At 33.7% G+C, this 21,568-nt stretch overlaps 1 protein-coding gene across 2 annotated transcripts in view; it reads right to left on the bottom strand.

Annotated features, from left to right (window-relative positions):
- Positions 1-21,568, bottom strand: part of EDIL3 (EGF-like repeats and discoidin I-like domains 3) — a 374,934-nt gene that overhangs the window by 90,905 nt on the left and 262,461 nt on the right. For both annotated transcript variants that reach the window (XM_004678155.2, XM_012721843.1), the window contains 3 exons: positions 6,964-7,119; positions 5,432-5,576; positions 1,289-1,473 (listed from right to left, as the gene is read on the bottom strand). In XM_004678155.2, coding sequence (XP_004678212.1) covers positions 1,289-1,473; positions 5,432-5,576; positions 6,964-7,119 — 486 coding nt within the window. The remainder of the gene's footprint in view (positions 1-1,288; positions 1,474-5,431; positions 5,577-6,963; positions 7,120-21,568) is intronic.

Below are 21,568 nucleotides of genomic sequence, written 5' to 3'. Positions count from 1 at the left end.
TCCAAAAGCTTCAAAACAAATGACATCAGCTCAAACCACTCCCCCGCTTGACCTTTGACATTTCCTTGTGTCCTGATCCTGGTGGAATACATTTTGGGTCTGCCCCTTACTTGTGGACCCAGGTCATGATTCCTATTTCAAATAAATACTTTTTTTGATTTTATTACAATCAGATTATTTCTTGGTTAACACAAGACAAATCAAAGATGAGTTTTAGAGAGACAATGTTTTAAAAGCATGGCCAGTGGGCTGATTGTTTGTGTCCTCACTATTTATCATGATATGGGATGCTTCCTAGGTGGCTTGACACACATAAATAGTTATCATTAGTGATAACTAATGAAAGAGTTTAAATAAAACTCCAGTTCATTAAGACTCAGACCAAATGTGAACAAAAAGTAAGAGTATTTCTAGCCATGAGAAGAAGTAGAAGTTAGCTCAAGTGAAGAAAAGACTGAGAAGAGACCAATGGCAATTTTAAGTGACTTATGAGAACAGTTCCAGATGCTGTTTGACAAGGGGTGACATTTGCTATTTTAATTGCTTACCTGATTTTCAGAAATACAATAAATTGCCACAATTTTGGAATCCATGGATACAGCATAAAAATCAATAAGAGCTGAACTTGTATCTTTCAGATAAAGTCACCTCATTATGGAATTAAGCTGTCTTCCTTTTCTTTGCCACTGAACACATTAACACATTTATGCATATTGAAAAGTACCCCACAGAAAGTGCATTTTAAGAAGATTGTTTTTAAAAGCCCTGTGACCTTACTTCACTTGCAAATGAAAAAATAGACTGTGCAGTATGTACGCCTTCCTTCTGTAAGCAAGCTCTTTTATGAGAATGTAATCAAATTGTCCATTGCTTAGCAACTGCAGGTAGAGCGCTAATAAGTCATGAGTCATGATTCTGTGGGAACAGTCTGCGGGTCAGTGGTATGATTTCAAGGCAGTTTGGATTTCTGCTCTGATGCTTTCAAAACAATACTGACATGAACACTAGAACAGATGAGAGTTAAAATACAAATGCTCCATAATCAATCGAATTGACCTACACATAGTATGATCGGGTACAATCTGCTGCAGCAATCTGACAGTAGCAGGCATAAATCAACATCAGAATAAAAACAGCACATGAACATGACATCCTAAAGAATCTGTTTTACTGATTTGGTTAAACTAAAGAGGAAGATAGATTTAAATTAGTTTGAAGGGAATAACTTGGACTTCACCTAACCAGTAGGAAATCTTCTGGAGAAGCAGTGGGTTTTAGAAATTATTACCTGTAGCCACTGTGACTGGTCATTGTGACCTGAGGTCCAGGCATTCACTTTGCCCTGCTTGTCCAGGCGTGCCTTCCTTGGTTCCCAAGTAAACATGTCCATGTTGAGTGTTCTGAAGATGCTGGAGGCAGTGATTTGATAGTCTTGTATATGTCCTGATTTCATCCCCAGAGGCTCAGAGCAGCCTGAAAGAAAATGTGATGGGTTCCATGAGAAAAATAATTTATCACCCTGAAAGTTTTCTGTGTTCATTTTGGAGCGGCCAGAGAAGATTAAGCATAATGCTATTCATTCCCCCAAAGAGAGAGTATCTAAATTCAAAAAAAGGCTATAATCAGAAATAAATCTGGAACAGAATCGAAAACACAAGATAGCCCATTCAGGCTATTTTGTCTGAATATATTTTGGAAAAATTGAAAACAAGACAGACATTTCAAACTACTTTTCTGTGATAGATGATTTTGAAAAATGGAAACAATGCTGAAATGCATTCCCCTGTCTCATTATCGATAGCCTCATGACTGTTTCCTGGTCTGCAACTCTTTCAGTGTATCTTTAAAAATGGAACATTGTCTCACAAAGTATATTTGTTTTTCTTTTATTTGTTTCTATAATATTGGGAAAGAAAATACCCTCAAATCACACAGTCATTTTCACAAACTGCTCCATTTTTATATTCTAAACTGGACAGCATTTTGTTTTGCAAGAAACATCTGTTAATCTTGATCACTGATTCTTATTGAACAACATGACTTCTTCTGGAAGATGAGAGGCTACCTGTACACAATGTACGCCATTTCAGGCATTGTACAAGCTGAGAATTTACACTAACAGATAAAATAAGAGACAGCTAAATCATTACTGGAAAAATATGTATATATACATATGTTTATTTATTTCAAATTCAATACCCTCTCATGTCAGAAGATTTTCACATATGGAACATATATTTTGAAATTTGATGGGGTGCAAAATTTGGATTTATATATACTTGAAAAACTATATGTATATATACAATGATATAAACAATTTTCCAATCTTACATTGCAACTGTGACAAATTCTATTTGCAAAGTTTGTAATAGGAAGCACAACTCTGTCATATTAACCAGCAGTTTAATCTTCCCTGTGTAAAATTGTTACACTTTTGTCCTTTGGCCATAAATATACAAGGAAACAAAGGTTAAAAAGAGATATGTTGTGTAATTAATGACATTTCCTCTTAGTCCACTGGTATCCAAATTTCTAGCTTAGTTTGCACCTTAGTTTTCATCTCTGCAAAATGGTGATAATCGAAAGTACCCCCAAAGAATTCCTTTAAAAAACTAGTTAATAAAAATGCATAGACAGTACTAGCATATTGCTAACATTCAATATATGTTAGATTTTCTTATTGTTGCCATAAACTTCATTCCAATAAATAGCATCATTAGTATCCAAATGAGCATATCAGTAAATATTATAGAGACTATTCCAGGGTGGTAGCAGCCCTGGTCATTTCAAATTGAAGTTCTAGGGAAGGTGATTACGAACTCTTCCTGGATAAATTACTCTTAAATACAACTAAGTATGTTTTTAGCCAGTTGAATCTAGATCAACTCTCCCTTTTTTGAAACTCCTTCATGTTTAATTCCATCTCCATTTTGTAGGAAACACCTATCCCCAGTTAACTTCAGGATATGTTCTAAGGTAACATGCATTGTCTATGTTATAGATTCTGTCTTGCTCTTCTAATACCAAAACCAATGAACTATCTCGACCCCACCCTGCTACTGGAATCTTTGTAAAACTACTTGTCTTACAGAAGAGAAGGAGTAAGAAAAGATAATTCTTTTTCTCCTTTGTGATATAACATATATTTGAAGTACTGCAAAGAAAAGTGATGCCTTTACTTTGGCGATTCCTGCTTATCATAAACTCATTTCCTAACTACTCAGTTCTCTAGTACTTAGCACAATGGAAATTTTAAATGATTGTTTAAAGAATAAATGGATGACTATTCCTCTCCTAATTACGATCATGATCCATTTCATTCTAAACATCATAAACCATATCTTTATTTGGGAGTTTAAACTATTTCCCTTTTAAGAGTCTTGGGAAAGAATAGCAGCTGATCTTCTAGCTGGCTGTGTGAACTTGTAACACTTTATTGAATACAGCAAGGCTACCTTGAACTTTACAATTGCACTAGATAGTGGAAAATAGTTTTTTTTTTTTTTTTGTTACACAATATGGCTATTTATTTCAAAGTGTTACGACTAACCTCTCTGCCAATTTGCCTCTGTCCACAAAGTTCTTTTCCATATGATTGCACACATATAAATTAAGTTTTTTTTATCAGCATATATAGCACCTGAACAAAACTAAGTATTAACAATGAAATTGATTATTTCATAGCAAGGTGTCCTAGCTTTTGAAAGCATCTACCAAGAGATACTAGTCTCTACATGCAGGTTCAAAATCAATTTGGTGGGTTGGAAGCTTAAAAAGTTTCTTTTTAAGAACATAAAATCTGTAAAGTGTCAGGTGTAACAACTTGTCAAACTTGAAAATAAAATATATTCATACCATAGGGGCGGATCTGTGCCATGTATGAGAGACTAACCCTCATGAATCAAAGACTGAAAAATTGGGGAAGATAATGTTAAGCAACTAAAAACCACAGGGCTTGCAGCAAGCCTCATCATATTGTGGCTTCCTCCCGATTGCTTTATGATGGATGACTGCTGGATGACACTGGTCTGTGGTGATATAGTGACACGCAATATAAACAGTGTACAGCAGTAATTCTGTTGAGATTTACTGGTAGTCAATAAGCTGGCTTGAATTTCCACGCCACAGAAAATATCACCATTAGGATAACTATTGCTACTAAAACTATATGCTGATGGCTTCATAAAAGACACCACTATATATATATATGAAATTGTGATTCTTAAAATAGATTCCCTTGTCTGGCCAAATCGCTTTATATTCTTTAAATGTAATGAACTTTTAAAAAAATTGGTTGCTTTTTTCATAGTAATTTTTACTTGCTTAAAAATTATTCCCTTTCTTATCATTACAAATAAACCTATGAATGGAAAATGGGTATTACATATGTGCTTATATCTCATCACAATCTTTTAAAATGAATAAAACCTCAGTTTTTTCTTTAAAGGATCTGTCTTCTGCTTTTTATATTAAATGACAATGTAGTTTGATTAAAGTTCTTTTACACTTGTAAAAGTCGAATACATATGATTTTTTCAGTTTTCTTCGTAGTTGTTTGAATGAAATAAATCCAGGTCTCACTGGCAAAGACAGTTTGTAAATGTTGATGCTAGAAATATAAGAACAACCACTAAAAATATACAACTAAAATGCCTAGAGAAAATTTCGTTTAGTCCAGCATCTAACTATATTAAATGGGACTGCTATGCGATCTATACATTGTCTTTATTACTGTATCTAGTACTGATGCCCCTGAAAGTTCAGAATTATTTTAACTTCAAGTCTTTTGATAGGTTATCTTTGAGCTGGACAACCATGAAAGTGGCAATCTTGGGACTGAAGTATTGTCCCTTAGGAGAAATGATAAAAACACATGCTTTATAAAACCTAAGGGAAAAAAAAAAAAAAAAAGCCCAACCAAGTTCATGGTAGACAGTCAGACAATTTTGATGCTATAGAGCCTTGATATAGTTGTAATTTATGAGGTTTGGCAGGTTCCAGTTTTTACTGAACTTTTCCCCACCAATTTGTCATAATTACTTCGAAAAGTAAAGACACTAAAATTTGACAAAAGATCTAGTGAAAATATGTGGTACTTTTTTTGATCATAAAAGAAATGCATTGCTCCTTCTTACAGTAAATCTATTCTGTAGCATGTTTTAAAATTTGACAATCTCTCACACACACATACACACAAACACATTCTCCTATTCAAGTATTAATCAGGGTCTACCCTGCTTAGCTTCCAAGATCAAATGAGATGAGGGGCATTATGAACAGTTAGATGCATTCTTACTGAACCATGCCCTAGCTATTTCATAGTGGAAATGAGAACATGGGGCTGAAAAATTGCATGTTAGCAGCAGACTACATACAGATGTGCCTTTACTTTCTTTAAAGAAAGTGCTGAAATAGGTAATATGAGACTCACCTGAGAGTTCACATCCAAGAAGTTCCATTCTCAAAGTACAGTGTCTTCGACAAACTTGGGGATAGAGTCTCACATATTGAGCTTTGATTGGGGGTGTGAAGGAGTTAGCATAGGGTGTGTTGTTGTCAACATTTCCACGGAACACCTGTGTAAAGGGATAATTTAGAATTTTAAATTGTTAATAACAAGTTTCTTCACCCATTTTCATATACTGGCTCTGTATCTTAACATAATCTTTCCAAGATGAAATAATTTGTTAGCCTAGAATATTTAGGAAATATTTTGTCATCAGCAGTGAAAAAGAAACCTATAGATCAAATCATAATTAAAGATATAAACTATGGTGAATTATGGTATCACCTATCAATATATTATCATCATCAAAAAGAACTATGATGTTCTTGCCAATGTTAAGAAAGGTCTTTTGGGACTAGGAGAGGACATCTCATTTTTTGAGAAATAAGCACCTTAAATTTTCAACTTAATCTGGACCTACCTGTTCATTTTGTCTCATATGTTACTGTTTTTGTTTGTTTGCTAGGGACCAGTCTTTCACTGGTGCTTCCTGATCACTCACTGTCTCTAATATGGTAAGACCTATGATATTTTAATATCTGATTCCTTGAGATTATTTTCTTATTTGTCATTCTCAGATTAATAGCTAAGAGACTCACAATTCTTTACAGGTGCATATATATATGTGTATATATATATATATTATACATATATATGTATATATGTATGTGTATATATATGTATGTGTGTGTGTGTGTATATATATATATATATATATATATATATTATCTTCAGTAAAATCTATTTCCCTCCAAAAACTGAGTGCTGAAATCTGTTATTTTTAATTTCTTTAAGTGTTGTTCTTATTTTATCTTTTATGTAACCTGGAAATCAGAAGACTTTATTCAAATCCACTTAAGAAAAGGCATTTTTTAAAGTTATGTTATCAAATGTATAAATTTAGTCTAATGAGTTAGATTTAAGTTAAACATTTGAGGAAAAGTTGTTAATAAAACAATTTGGACTATCATATGACAAGACAAAGGAGATATTGAGCATTACAATATTTCCTCTAGAAAATAACAAAATTTCCTTAAAATATGAAGTATGTAAAGGCACATATCTTTTCCATCACTTGGTTCGTTTCTTTAAAAATAATACCTTTTTCCTAAAGAAAATGATATTCTTTAAAAGTAATTGTTTTGATTAAAAGCTGTTGGATCATGGAGAGTCTAAATCTCTCAAAGTAAAAAATAAAATGGACAGCTGAACTATTGTTAAAATAAATCTTAATTGTCATACACAGGTCCATAATGTGCTTTATAGGGACATTAATTAAAATCTTCTGAAATATCTAAAATGGTTGTTATTATAAATTTTCAGCTTGGAAAAACTTCCCAATTTAAAAAAAAATCAAATTTATTTTCATCATCATAAGGCTCTGCTAAATACTCTTAGTTGATAATCCATGATTCTCAGTGGGATTTTGTTTCAGTTAAATATGTTGTCAGTCTTACCACGTCTTCATTGGTGCCCTTCACTTTGTACATTGCCCAAGTCTTTCCATCATTACTATAGGCGATTTTGTAGGATTTTATGTATTCAGGGCTTCCAATCCTTTTGGCTCCTTGGGTGATCACACCAGTAACTCTCATTTTTCTTTGCAAATTTATCTGAGGAGGTAAGACATAATGAACTATAATCTCATTGTGCTCAGGATAATCTCATTGCAATACTGATTTTGGCTATTCCTATAGATTTAAAATAACAAAAAAGCTAATTGTCTAATTTTTTTCAGATGAATATATAAAAAATAAGCATATATCAACCTTAGCTTCAAAGTCTCCTCTAATGGTATGTATATTTATATCTATTATATATGGTATATATGGTTATATATAATATATATGGTATGTGTATCTGTATGTTTTAATGTAAAGAAATACTTGAAAACCAACTTTGAAAAGAGCAGAGTGCCCCCAAAATATAAGTAATAGAAAGCATTTTTATTGGTTATGATACAGAAGTGACTTTATAAACTGAAAATACTCATAGTATCTTGCAAAAATAACTTACTAACATTGTTATAAAATTCAAATTTCAATATAATTATTGATGTATCTCAAGTACTTTAGCTTCAAGAAATTTCAATAAAAATAAATCATGAACATTTCTGATATTTTTGAGTACTAGAAGAAGAAAAGGCAAGGGAAATGATAATGATAAAGAAAAACAACAGACAGAAATATATTCTTTCTCAGATCAGAATCTTAATTCTGTATTGTCTGTTATGGATTATGGAGGTTTTTATAAACAGTTTTTTTTTCACTTCTTTTAACCAAATTGTTTTTTTTTCCCCCTTCATTTAATCATACAGAAACTTTTTAAGTGTTATTTTTTTTCTCCCATTCCACTTACCCTATAATGGTAAGCTTGATAACTAAGTCAGCTCAGAAAAATTTTAATATTCTCAATTAAAAATGGACTCTTTCGACACTTAATATATAATATTTAAATTCAATGCTACAAAAACATAAAACATTTTTCTTCATCTATGGCAATCTTTTAAAAAAACTTTCAGGATTAGAACATCTTAAAATCAGAACAAAGACACATCAATGTTCTTGACACTGCAATAAAGTTACCATCCTCATTAATTACATATCACATGGTGTAAATATCTTCACTTATAATATTAAGTTAGTAATTCAGGACAATTTTCCAGAAAAAAAGACAACAACAGAAAAATCTTCAAATGAAAGTGATTAGGGTTTTTAATTGTTAGCTTCACTGGGATTCTGAGATTTAACATCTGAAGTAATGGAGGATATAAATGAAGAAACCAGATGTTCTATAATCACTTTTTTATAGAGACATTTATATATCTGTATATATCATACATGCATAGTGCACATACGAAAAATTTGATTTATATATGATATAAATATCTTCATGTGACATATTCAAGAAAATTAAGAAAGCAATCCTTAAAAATGTTTTCATAGCCCACACACTGACTTATTGAATAATCCTCATTCCATTTTTCTGAACTTGTTGACTTTAAATTTGTTAGTGGAGAACCCTGAATCCTGTTTGTCATCAGTGCCTTTAATTAGGGCTTTGGAAAGTTTGCTAAAATGGTACAGTAGCCTGTTATCTACATAGCTGTCCTGGGTGAGTTAACCAAAGTCTCCTCATCCCTTTCTGAATGACATAAGATTTTCTTCCAATGGGTCCTCAAAAGAAAATTCTGGCTTTACACATGTGTAGAGCAAAAGCAGGATAGTGAAGAGTTATGGCACTGTGGTGGGTAGTTACTGGTCTTTCACTGGTGAGCATGCTCTTGTTTGCTTGTTTTTTTTTTTGTTTGTTTGTTTTTATTTATATATTTTACATCTTTTCTTTCTCTTCTCTCTGTCTTGCAATGTAGGCCTTACAAATAACTTTTTTTGTTTTAAAATTCTGAGCCCAAGGCCCCTCTTTCCTTCAATACTGAATTATTTGATTCAGATATTCAATATTGCTCTTCTCATTCCAATATTTAACATATCAAAATTAGTAACATTAATACATTTTATGTCCTACTCTTTCTTGGAAACTCAAATAGAGAATATCTACCAAGAAGGTTAATTTTACTTATTTTAAACTTCTAGATTGATTCTAGAATTTAAACTATGACAATTGAAGTATAGGACATCCAAAGGATACTTTATTCAACATGTTTGTTAAATTGGCACACCTCTATGGAAGAGGAATATACTCTAAATCTAATGTATGTCATCTTAAAAAATAATCTGAGATGAATCATAAGCTAACTTTGTCTAATATATACAATATAAACAGTGAAGACTTTGAATAATATTTCCTCCCATTTTGGAAGCCAAATTCTGTGCTGTTTCTGAACATTCCTTTTTCAATTATCTTTTATCTTGTTTCAATTATCTTGTTTATACCTCTTGCAGATAGCCAAATTATCTCTGCTAGAATTTTGGCTGATGAGCTGTAGCCTAATTTTCTAAAGCTTAAGTTATAGAAATATAAAAATCAAAAAATAAAAATCTGAGATGTTTTTTCTGCAAATGATTAGAAATTGTGCTTTAAAAAATCCCTCTTAGGCCCTCCCTGGTGGCGCAGCGGGTTAATGCACTGCACTGAGAAACTAAAGCCACTTCTGCACGAGTTCGATCCCCGCCTGCCCCAGAGGTGACCACATGGCGTGGCAGACCTCTCCTGACCCGCCCACTGCTCCCCTCGGCAGTGTACTTCGCTGATCTGCCTGTTCTGCTCCCCACTCTGTTCATGGTGAATCCTCTCACCCTCCCCATCTCTGGTCTGTACCCCAGTTCTGTATGAATAAATAAATAAATCTTTAAAAAAAAAAATCCCTCTTAGCTCTAATATGTATGAGCTCTCATTGTGTATATGTTTGGGAGCTGAGACTCTGATAGTAAAGCAGCTCCCTAATTGGGTTGTATCTACTATAATGAGTATTTGCAATTAATTATCATTACTATTTTCATTAAGCATAAAATAAAAATCATAAAGTAATAGAATGGAATATGGTTTCTGGATTATCAAGTTACTAGATTTTAGACTTTGATGTTCTCATATATCTAACACTGCTGTGCCAGGATAATACTGAGTTCAATACAAAGTGGCTAAGATTTCCCCCTTGTAGTCACACTCATATTTAGTGCCATAAACAAAGCCTAGAAGAAGGCTACAAAATGATTTTAGAAAAATCTCCACCATAAAACTTGCTGTTAAGTAACTCCCTTTCATCCCATTTCAACATGACATTCTTATAAAGTAACATTTGCAAAAGGTAAACTGTCTTTTATTCTGTTTATTCTGTCTGCATGAACCACCCCAGACACCTTGTTAAAGGTCTACTGGGGATTGCATCAGAAATTCCCAAATTACTCCTAGTGAGTTTGATGGATGTTTGGAGAGCCAATAAAATTTTCATTTATTTATCTGTTTTCAGAGAAATTATTGTTCTACTAGGTGCCAGGTATAGCGTCTGACCTTAAGAAAAACAAAAAAATACCTTCTAAGATACTTCTAGAGAATTGTGCCTACTGAATGAAAATAAATATTAAGCATACAAAATGAATCTACAAAGTCTAGAACATAAGCAAATACTAAGCAGAAGGCAGAAAGGGGGCAGTAGATTTCTGCCCTGGCCCTTGTCTCTTCCCTCTGATAGAACTTAGACAAGTTTCTAAGTTTTCTGAAATTTAATCACCTCCCTTGTATAACAGATTTTAGTAGAGTGATTACATGTGAATTTTATATGATATGATGCAAATAAAAGATAATTTCTGCCACCTAGAATGATCTTGGAATATTTGCTTTTGTTTCATTTGTTTGTTTGGAGGGGCACTTGGAAAGTTCAGTTTTGTTGTTTATTAAATGAGAAGCAGCATTCACATTCCCTTTTATCCTACCATTAATAGCTACTGTCAGGGGATTTGGATTAGAAAGTTCTCTTGCATTTATAAGAACTAATTACCTTAAAAACTATAGGACAGGGCCCTCTCTGGTGGCTCAGAGGGTTAAAGCACAGCACTAAGAACCTAAAGCCACTTCAGCATGAGTTTGATCCCCGATATCAGGTGATCCCACTTGGCGGCAGACCTCTCCTGCCCACCCGCTGCTCCCCTCAGCAGCAGACTTCATCAGTCCTGCTCCCCACTCTGTCTCTGGTGAATCCTCTCACTGCCCCTGCACCTCTGGCCTGTACTCCAGTTCTGTATGCATAAATAAATAAACCTTTAAAAAAAAGCTATAGGGCAAGACTTTGTGAACAGGTTTAAAGTCATGTATAATTACTAAATTTAGGTAGACGCAAGAACATCATTAGCCAAGAAACTAATAACCAGCTTTCTGATGAATGTAAGAAAATTATTATGAGAAGGAAATCAAAACAAGGAAAAACAGTCAAAAGGAACTGGCAGGTTAAAATATATTTTAAAAATCAGCCCTCCCTGGTGGCACAGCTGGTTAAAACCCAGCACTAAGAAGCTAAAGTCTCTTCAGCATGAGTTCAATCCCCAGCCCCAGAGGTGACCCACATGGTGCAGCAGACCTCTCCTGACCCGCTTGCTGCTCCCCTCAACAGTGCACTTGTTAGTTGGCCTGTCTGCTCCCTTACTCTGTTTCTGGTGAAGCTTCTCATCATCCCTGGACCTCTGGCCTGTACTCCAGCTCTGTATGCATAAATAAATAAATCAGACATATATATATATATGTATATATATATATATATATATATATATTAAAAATCTCTAAAAGGGTAGAGTTTTAAAAAACATAAGTCAGGAACACCTTTGTAAATAAGAACCAACTGGAGATATCAAGTATAAAAATATAATTGAAATTTAAAACATTTATAACTAAGCTAACTAGGGACAATTTCAAGCAGAAACAGCAAAAAGAACAACTAGTACAGCTGCATGACAAGATTATGAACCCTTTCCAGATGGCAAAAGGATAGGATTGAGATACTGCCCATCTTGGCAGATGATGAAAAAATTTATTTTGAAAATTCAAAAGAAGTGAAAGTGATAAAAATTAATTTAAAGATTCTGTAAGTTTGCTTCAGATGATAGCAACATATAATTCTGATATACTAACAATTATCAGTTGAAAATGTAACATAAATATAATCTGATATTGGTACATGTAAGACAGATCAGTAAAATGGAACAGAAAAATCAATAAACTTTGCAATGTAAAGAAACTTTGTATATGAAATAAGTGATGGAGTATTTAATTATTCTATATTTAGGACAAATATAGATATGATATTTAGAAGGTGAATTGGGACAACTTATGAAATATCTAATTAATTAAACCTAGATCAATATCTGACATTTTCTTTAAGAACCAGTTTTAGGTAAATTAAAAGTTTAACAGAAAACAAAAACAAAAACACAAACACACAGAAGTACCAGAAGGAAATATAGAATTTAAAATAAACAGGTGAAAATGACTCTCTAATTATGTTATTAGGTTAAAAATGCCATTTATCAAACTAAAAGTTCTTTAAGATGAAAAGCAAAATAAAGTCAAAATAGAAACTGCAAACTGGGATTAATATTTTGCATGTCATTACATAGCAAAACTCAATGGGAACAAATGGAAAAAGGCTCTGTTAGCTACATCAAAGGTAATGCATAAGTACCTTAAAACATATGAAAAGATACTCATTCTCATTCATAATACAAATTAATTAAATCTAGTCTAAAATATTTTGAGTTACTTTTCATGCACAGAAAACATCTGATTACATAATACACATGAGAAGATGTTTTTCTAATGTTCTGTCAATCAAGAAATTGGTTGACAATTTTCTTTTTCAACATCTCAATGTGAAAGTTCAGATGCTAACTTAACTTGTTAAAGATACTGTCAACTTTTGGAGTGATCTCATATGAGAATGTCTACAATTATCTCAAGTTTATGTGGGAGAACACTAAGACATCAGCCAGAAGCATTTGCAAATTGCATATTACTGCTCATACTACTGTAACAGTTAATAATACATATACACATTTTCTTGTACATAATTACAAAGTTTAGAACAAAATTGAAAAGAAATTAGCTGACTATATATATATATACTTAAAGGACATAAACAGCAGGGGAGAAAAGTGAGAAGAATTTTTATAGTATACTCCCTCTACCTTTTGAATTTGAAATATGTGACTCATTAAAATTATAAATACAGGGCCCTCCCTGGTGGCGCAGCGGGTTGAAGCACAGCACTGAGAAGCTAAAGCCACTTCTGCATGAGTTCCATCCCCGCCTGCACTGGAGGAGATCCACATTGCGTGGCAGACCTCTCCTGACCCCTCCGCTGCTCCCCTCAGCAGTGTACTTCATCGATCTGCCTGTTCTGCTCCCCTCTCTGTCTCTGGTGAATCCTCTCACCCTCCACATCTCTGGCCTGTACCCCAGTTCCATATCAATAAATAAATCTTTAAAAAAATTATAAATACAGGGGGTTATGAATGTTCTGCGGTAACAACACTTGAACGAGATCCTATACCTCTAAATCACAATGTTGTAACAAGTGTTACTTCAGTAAAAATAATAACAGCATGCATATATAAATATAGTTAAAGTAAAATGATAATAAAGGTTATTTATAAAAGCAAAATAATTATGAAATATTTAGAAATTCAACTAATGCATAATGTGAATATAGAGAGTAATTTTTAACTAAAAGCTATAACTGAAGACTAGTACACATTTTATTGGATGAAATTTGTTCTCAATATTTTTTAACTTCTGTGACGTTTTCATCAAAATCCAGTATCCTGTTCTATGCTTTAATAGGATTTATTCTAAAATCCACACTTTAATTTTTAATTGAATATTTTCACAAATAGCTAAAAAAACTCAGAAAAGAAGTAAAAAAAGGGGATATCTATACTTTATTGAAATTTTACAAAACCTTATATTTAAAAATAATGTGGTAACTGCACAGAGACACAAATAGCCTTGTGAAATTGGAAGGAGGATCCAGGAAAAGGCCCAGCTATATACTGGGCTTGAGGTAATGTTACAAGTTCTGTGGGGGCAGGGGAGACTGCTTAGTAAATGGTATTTGAGGAAAACTGACTCTCTATAGAGACAAAAGTGTAGATGCAGTGGAAAGACACTAAAAATAAAATGTGAAAAGTAACACTATTCCTCTGAAAAAAAAAAAAAAAAAGTATGGAAACATTTTTTGACCAAAATGTTGGAAAGCTATTCTTTTAATACAACCAGAAAAAGAAAAAAAAAAAAAGATGTAAAAGGAGAAATAGAATTGGTTCCAAAAAAAAGTTAGACTTTTCTATTCAACCAACTGCATACAAGTATAGTTAATAGAAATGTGACAGCCTGGGAGAAGACATTTGTAATGTCAAAACTTGACAATGGCTTATTACTCATTTTCAAACTGTTAGGATTCAAGATCCCTTTGCTTTCTTAAAAGAAGTTCCTAAAGAGCAAATTCATGGACACATGCTTATATATGTATATACTCATTTTTGCGAATTTATGAATATATAATATATGGTATTTTATATATCTACACACATATACATATATATAAATACTTACAGCATTAGAAATTTCAACTGACACATTTATTCAGTATTATTAATTCAATATTAAATATTAAGTTGTGTATAAGAAACATTATCTTAAAAATAATTGCTCAAAACCAAAAGGGAAAAGTTATTTTACATTTTTACAAATCTCTTTACTATTTAGTTTAGGAAAACACAGGGCAGGTTCTAATTCTTACTTCCATAGTCAGTCTACTGAAAAATATTTTTTGAGTTTAGTATATGAAGGAAATCTATCTTTGCACAGCTATATTGTTAAAAATGAAGAGGTCTTTTGATAACCATTTTTTGGTATGTATGGATACTTTGATTCTACATTAAAACTGAGGAAAGCAAGAAATTTTAGTTGTAGTGTAGAATCGAAATCTATCAATAAAATATTCCCATTATGTTAAAATCCATTGATTTATCTTGCATTTTGAATGGATCTTTTATCCATATATGGTGTTATACGATCTGGACATCTGACTCACTCAACTAGACAGATATAATGACGTGTATATAGTCATTATCAGAAGTCACATTGTTATTGCTACCAATTTTGATCAGAAAGAACTATTAAATGCTTAAAGCTATCAAGCTCGCATTGGTGGTTATTTGTTTTAAAAATTCTAATTCCCATGAAAATTTTCAAATTTTATCACAATCAACAAATACTGTTAGTTGTTTACATTTTTTAACATTTATTTTTAGTCACTTATACATACAAGACCTGGTGTGTGGGCTACATGTGTGGGAGTGGGGGTGACAGGATTCACCAGTGACAGGGTGGGGAGTAGGACAAGCAGATGCACTGAGACACACTGCTGAGGAGAGCAGCAGGTGAGACAGGAGAGGTCTGCTGTGCAATGTGGGTCAGCTCCCTTGTCTGGGATCAAACTCATGCCACAGTGGCTGTGGACAGCTTGATAACATGGAGCCTTTAACCCCTGCACCACCAGGGAGGCCCTAATCTCTTTACCTTTATGTGGAAGTACTGGTTTACTTATTGTCAAGAAAATGTCTTCCAAATACCCAAGTGTGAGCAGTCATAGATTTTCTGAGGAGTGCTTCACCTGCAACTCATACCAACTCCACATGCTTTCCCCAAGTTAACTCTTACACTCCAGCAACTCAGCAGAAGTTCTTTGTGTGATTTTCATTCCAGTACCATGATATTAAAGATATGGCAAAGGTTGGTATTTAATAAAATAAATGATGACTTCCACTGCATCAAAGACTTTCTTTTTCATTATTGAGGAAACATTGGTTTACAACACTGTGTCTGGTTTAGGGGAATAGATTCACACATTCTCAGATGTATTTACCAGTACTTCCCATTACCAAAGCATCCTACAGTTCTTTACCCTAGGTCACTGGGCCCCTACTTCTTCCCACTCTTCCCCTCCCTCCATCTCATATACATATTTACTGTAACATATTTTATATTACCGAGGAAGAACAACTTTAGTGAATATTCATGGGGAAATAGAGATTTATAATCTCTGTATGAAGGAGTATATATATATATATATATATATATATATATATATATACACACACAGGCATACTCTTTGTGGTTAGAAATGATAAATTTACATACAGGCTCCTGAAAACACAAGCGTTGTGAAAAAGAAAAAAAAATACAATACCAAAAGGCACAAAATGATGTAAAAATAAACTATTATATTATTTTTTAAAAAGTAAAAAAAATGCAATACCATTTTTGCAAATTTATGAATAAAAAACAGACATATGTATATGCATACAATATATATGATATAATAACTGGCACTTTCTATTAATTCATTTGTCAATATAATGTTAAGGAAGTTTAAGTCTACACATCAAATCTACTAGGTTGGCTTCCAATAAGGAAAGAGGAATGGGAAGGAAGATGGGGGGTGGGTTACAGTGCCAGAAAAGAGGAGCTTCAGCTCCAGTCATTGCTAGCAAATGGTTTCTACATGGCAGCAGAGATTAAGTCCTTCGGTTTGCTTCCCTTTCCTCAATGGAAATGACTTACATATGGCCAGTGAATGTAATAACACTGTTATAGACAAAACATATTTTGAGACTTTTCCCCTAGTATAAAATAAAACACATGAGCATTTCAAGCACACTTACTATATAATAAGAGTTTAAATTATGTCTGTAATTTAGGCAAAAGCTAATATGAAATAAGCACTTATCTTTAAGAGTCATTCTATGAATAGCTCATCCTTTTCCTCTACCTTAAGCCTGTTGCTGTTGTGATACACTTAACTAGTGTATTCAAGTTTGGGCCAATATTTTACCCAAAATTAAAATACAAATACTGTAAGCAAAAACGAAGTGTTTTCTTATTTTATTTCATTGTAAACAAAGCATTTTTTTAAAAAAAAAGTTTTAATACTTGGGCAAAATCTATTTGAATCAAATGACCTCCATCTTATCTCTAGCTGACATATTGAGACTAGGCAAAAATTAAACAACCTTCAGCAGCTTCATGTGACGATGATCCTACCCCATATAGGCAAGCATGATGGAACACCACTCACTGATTTCCTTAAATGACTATCAAAGAATACCATACTCTTTATCATCAGAAAGGCCATTTTCTGACTGTTAAGAAAAGCCCACTTTCTTATTTCCAGACCAAGGAGTCCTGCCAATGAATCCAAAAGTTTCCAAAAATGTCCTAAAACTTAGGCTACTTCCCAAGCTTTACCCTTTAAAACTCCCTTATCCTGACACTATTGGAACATCCCTTGGGACGGGCCCTTACTTTATATATACATATACACATACATATGCATATATGTATATATACACACATACACACACATATACACATACACACATATATAAAATCTGGTTGTTTTTCTGTGGACATTTGGGAACTGGAAAAGGAACTATTACTTTTTGAAAAATCTTTAGGAAACATTTTTATCACTTGAAGATTATGAGAAGGTTAACTGAGGATATTAAGCATTTTAAGTTTGAGCAAAAATCAATTCAAATTTGGCAGCCAAACTGGAAGTGGTTTGAATCACTCCACTGGAGAGGAACTGGTGAAGCCTTTTAGAGAAAAGGCAGACTAAATGCAAGGAAATTTAGTTTGTTGGCTATAGTATAAGTCATTGAATTATTTGGAAATGCTTACGTGGCCGTCTGTGATTGACTGTCATTAAGTTTAGTAAAGGTAGATTTAGGTAAAAGCAGAAGATTTAAAGATTTGCTATCATCTTCCATTGGTATACTATATAATTATATAATACTTATATAATAATGATACCTTATAGCAATCATTATGCATAGAAAACTTTTCATAGTTTTGCAAAAACACAGGCAATTTGCTTAAATGGAATACTAAGTGCTAGTAAACATATTTTTGAGGTACACTTTTTTAATGATGAGGTTATGAATTGTTAATAACTAATAGGACACTAGGTGTAAGATTAAGTAGTCAAAGAATCTGCAAACAGAATGCGACTGATACATACCCCACTGCTAGAAATATAATGTGAGGGATTTGCTGTTACTGCGTATTAGATATGCACACACTGATGCTTAAACTAAAGCACCTTTCTGTGTTTTATCAAACTAATAACCTTTCAACTTCAGGAAAAGGATATTTCTTTTGAACACCAGAATTCCAGTGAATTCAAAATACTATTTTTTGAATGATTATTATAAAGAAAATGAGCAATTAGAGAAAATTAGAGCACCAAAATTGGTAAATGATCATTGTACATATACTTTCATAAGGTCATGAATCTCAAATCTATGTTTTATTTCATATGCTCATATTCTATCTCTGGTGATCATATTGAAAACCATGCATTCAATTGTTTTTCTTAACACTAAGGATCGAGAAGTACATGTATATAGACATTTATTTAAAATTTGCAGATAACCATTTACCATTGATCATTTAAAACTTTTAATTTTACGAGTGAGTTTTTGTTCTATCCACAATGTTCACTGTTAATCTATCTTAAGTCTGCTTTCATGGTCACAGACAATCCTCCCAGGAAGCCTTTCCTGAAAGCTGGCAACACAAATGAACTTCAAGCCAAAAGAATGGGTTGCCATCTGTTTTGTGTGATAAAAGAAATCAAGTAAGCATTCCTGGTAGTTCTAAATATTTGGATTATAAAGGTGTCATTTAAGGGGTTAAAAAAGTAAAGACAGAAGATTATCATTGAAAGCTCTTAGTTAAAATTAGAGAATTTAGGTCTTCCTGTTCTTTCACACCATATTCTTTACATGAAGTATTCTACCAAATGCATACTAAGCATCTTCTGTTGAGAAATATGAGAGACATCTCAAGATGCCTAAGTGAGAAAGGTCTTGGAAATGTTTCAAGAAAAACTAGTAACTCAGACCAAAAGTTGACAGCATAGTTTTGATATCTGGTCCTAGATGGTATACTTCCTCTTTAACCACTTGCATGCTACCAGCAGCCTGATCAACTGACACTGTCTCTCTGGTATTCCACACATCAGGCTACTTTGGCTCATGTCCATCAGACCACACTCCCCTGATCCTGCAGGTGAGCTGTCTACCAACCATGAGTCCATTGTGCTTGTCCTGAACCAATTTTTCTCAAGTTGTACTCATTCTTCTGATTATATACCTTAATGAAATAATTTATATGATTATTTAAGGGAAGGGGAGTTTATTTTTTTTCCTAAGAAAAAATGAAAAAGCTTTGGAAAACCTCAAAAGAGCAAGTTCTGAAAATACTATAATATTGTAGAAAATGATTATGCAGGAAGCTGTGTTTTAATAACTTTACCAGTGTGTTTAAGCAAATAAATCAAAACTAAAGCACCCATGATGGGCAAGGTTTATTCAACCAACATGAAGAATTCAAAGGGCTGGTCTTCTCATTGTTTTTATTAATCAAGCATTCAGTTTTGTAGTTCCAAATAAGATAGTTTCTAAACTGTCCTACAAACGTTCTGAATATCGGTCAGCTTTTGACATTGGCTCAATTATCCATCTTCTTTGAAAATGTTAGGGAGAACCCATGTACAAGTAAACATAAAATCTATAATTACTTTATGACTTCTTGCACCTGCTACAACCTCCAATCAAAGTGAAATACCCCATTCGTGCAGCAGCCTGAACAGAGCAATGCACCACCGGGTGTAATCAGGGCTTGTTCCAGGAGGCCTGGCTCGAATAATAGTTTCCTCTAAATTCCACCTGTTTGTGAAGTATGTGGACTATTTGTAATCACCCTTCCTCCACCTGCATGCCTCCCCCTCTTTCTCTTTTTCTCTCTGTTTTCTTGCTTGCAGTGGTTACAGTTTCTTTTTGTGTTGTTACTGCATAGCTTCACATTTGGGAATGTGAACTATGAACTATGACTACTCTGTGTAAAGGCTTCAACCTATAGATTAACTCAGATCAAACAGTATAACGCTATATATTCAGGGAGTCTTGAAACCCTCATCAGTAAGGTCTTTTGATCTAGGTATAGATTTTAATTGATATATTCAGAATTTTATTTCATTTTATTTTGTTGGTATTTCCTTTTATTTCTTTGTACAACCAGGACAAGAATGAAAGGAGTCTGTAAAATTCTTGGCGAACTGAGCAGATTCAGTGAAAAGATGAAAAGGAGAAAAGAAAAGAAAATTGAGAAACTATAAAAAGGCTGTTCCCCAGCGTAAGGGGAGGTTCCAGTTTCCCTACCCTTCCCAAGGAAGTATGGAGTTCACCAGGGAGGAGGAGAAGAAAGGAAGAGCAATGAAAGGAGAAAGAGGGCCTGGAGGAGACCTATGTGAAGGAAACGTGCTTGCTTCTTGGCCTGGTCTTGTGCCAGGGACTTGGGAGACATGAAAACAGATACTTGAAACAGACGTGGGTGTGGGTGAGGAGAGACACATGGGGAGGTTAACCATGGCAGTCTCTGCTTTGATCTTGCTATTTTCCTTTCATACTTGTCTGTCCCCTCCATCCCTTTTCTATAGATTCCCACGAGAAGGTGCCTTAGGCTGTGGCAGGAATTTGGGCCTCAGTGTACCCTGCTTTGGGCCAACCCTGTTTACCTGGGTGTTTATCCATGAAGGGAAGGTAACTTTGGGTGCTTGATTTAACACTATATTCTCTATTCTTTCTCTTCTCTTTACTGCACACACATTGTATTAAGGTTCCTTGCCATTGAAGGTCTTATGTACTAGAATATGTTTTGTATTGATGTGGAGGATGGCAGACCCTACTTAGAGCAGGCATGTTTGGGGGTTCTGGGTGCCCCTCATTCTGCCCAGGAACAAAACCATGAAGCACATAAGGGAGTAAATGGAGGAGAAACAAGAGGATAAAAAGAAAAAAATGGTATCAGTAAATGAGGAGAAACACTAGCCCAAATATAAATCTATTAGAGACAATGAAAAAAAAATCTAATGTATGTTTTCCAAACATGCTTGAGGTGCTACCAAAAGGGGAAAAAATTCTTGATGTACAAGCAGTGGGTTTGGGTTTGCTACCGGATGGGTTAGCAGTGGGTTTGCTACCGGGTGGGGGGACGTTGAAGGGGAGGCGTGGGCCCCAGACTTCGTTACCTTACTCTAGGTGCTCAGAGTTGGCAAGCAAAACCTGTAGATGTGGTGTGGAGAACACAAAGGCAAATCACAACAAAAGCATCATCACAAGCCTGCTCTACAAAGAAAATAAAAATAAATAAATAAATAAATGCTTAAATTAGAAATTGAAGGAATTTGTCATATAAAAGAAACAAAATAAACACCTATGAGAGATGCATTACTTATAATAGGTGGCCCAGGAATGAGATGGCACAATTTTTACTTTAGGCTTCTCTGAAATCCATCAACTGGATTTCAAAATGAGTGCATGTAAGGACAGCACTGATTATATCAGAAAGGAAAACTAAACTGGGCTATACAATTAGTAGAGTCAGCTAACACTGAGAATTGCCTAGTGCTCAAATCTCTACAGGACAGTGATGGATTTGTAGAGAGAGAAGACTGAATAGTACTCTGCATTCTGTTGTTTTTTATATATA

This window comes from Condylura cristata, unplaced genomic scaffold (genome assembly GCF_000260355.1).
Source record: "Condylura cristata isolate star-nosed mole 26May11 unplaced genomic scaffold, ConCri1.0 scaffold00007, whole genome shotgun sequence".
Taxonomy (NCBI): domain Eukaryota; kingdom Metazoa; phylum Chordata; class Mammalia; order Eulipotyphla; family Talpidae; genus Condylura; species Condylura cristata.
Note: the sequence above shows the minus strand (reverse complement) of the source record. Positions and strands in the feature narration are given on the sequence as shown.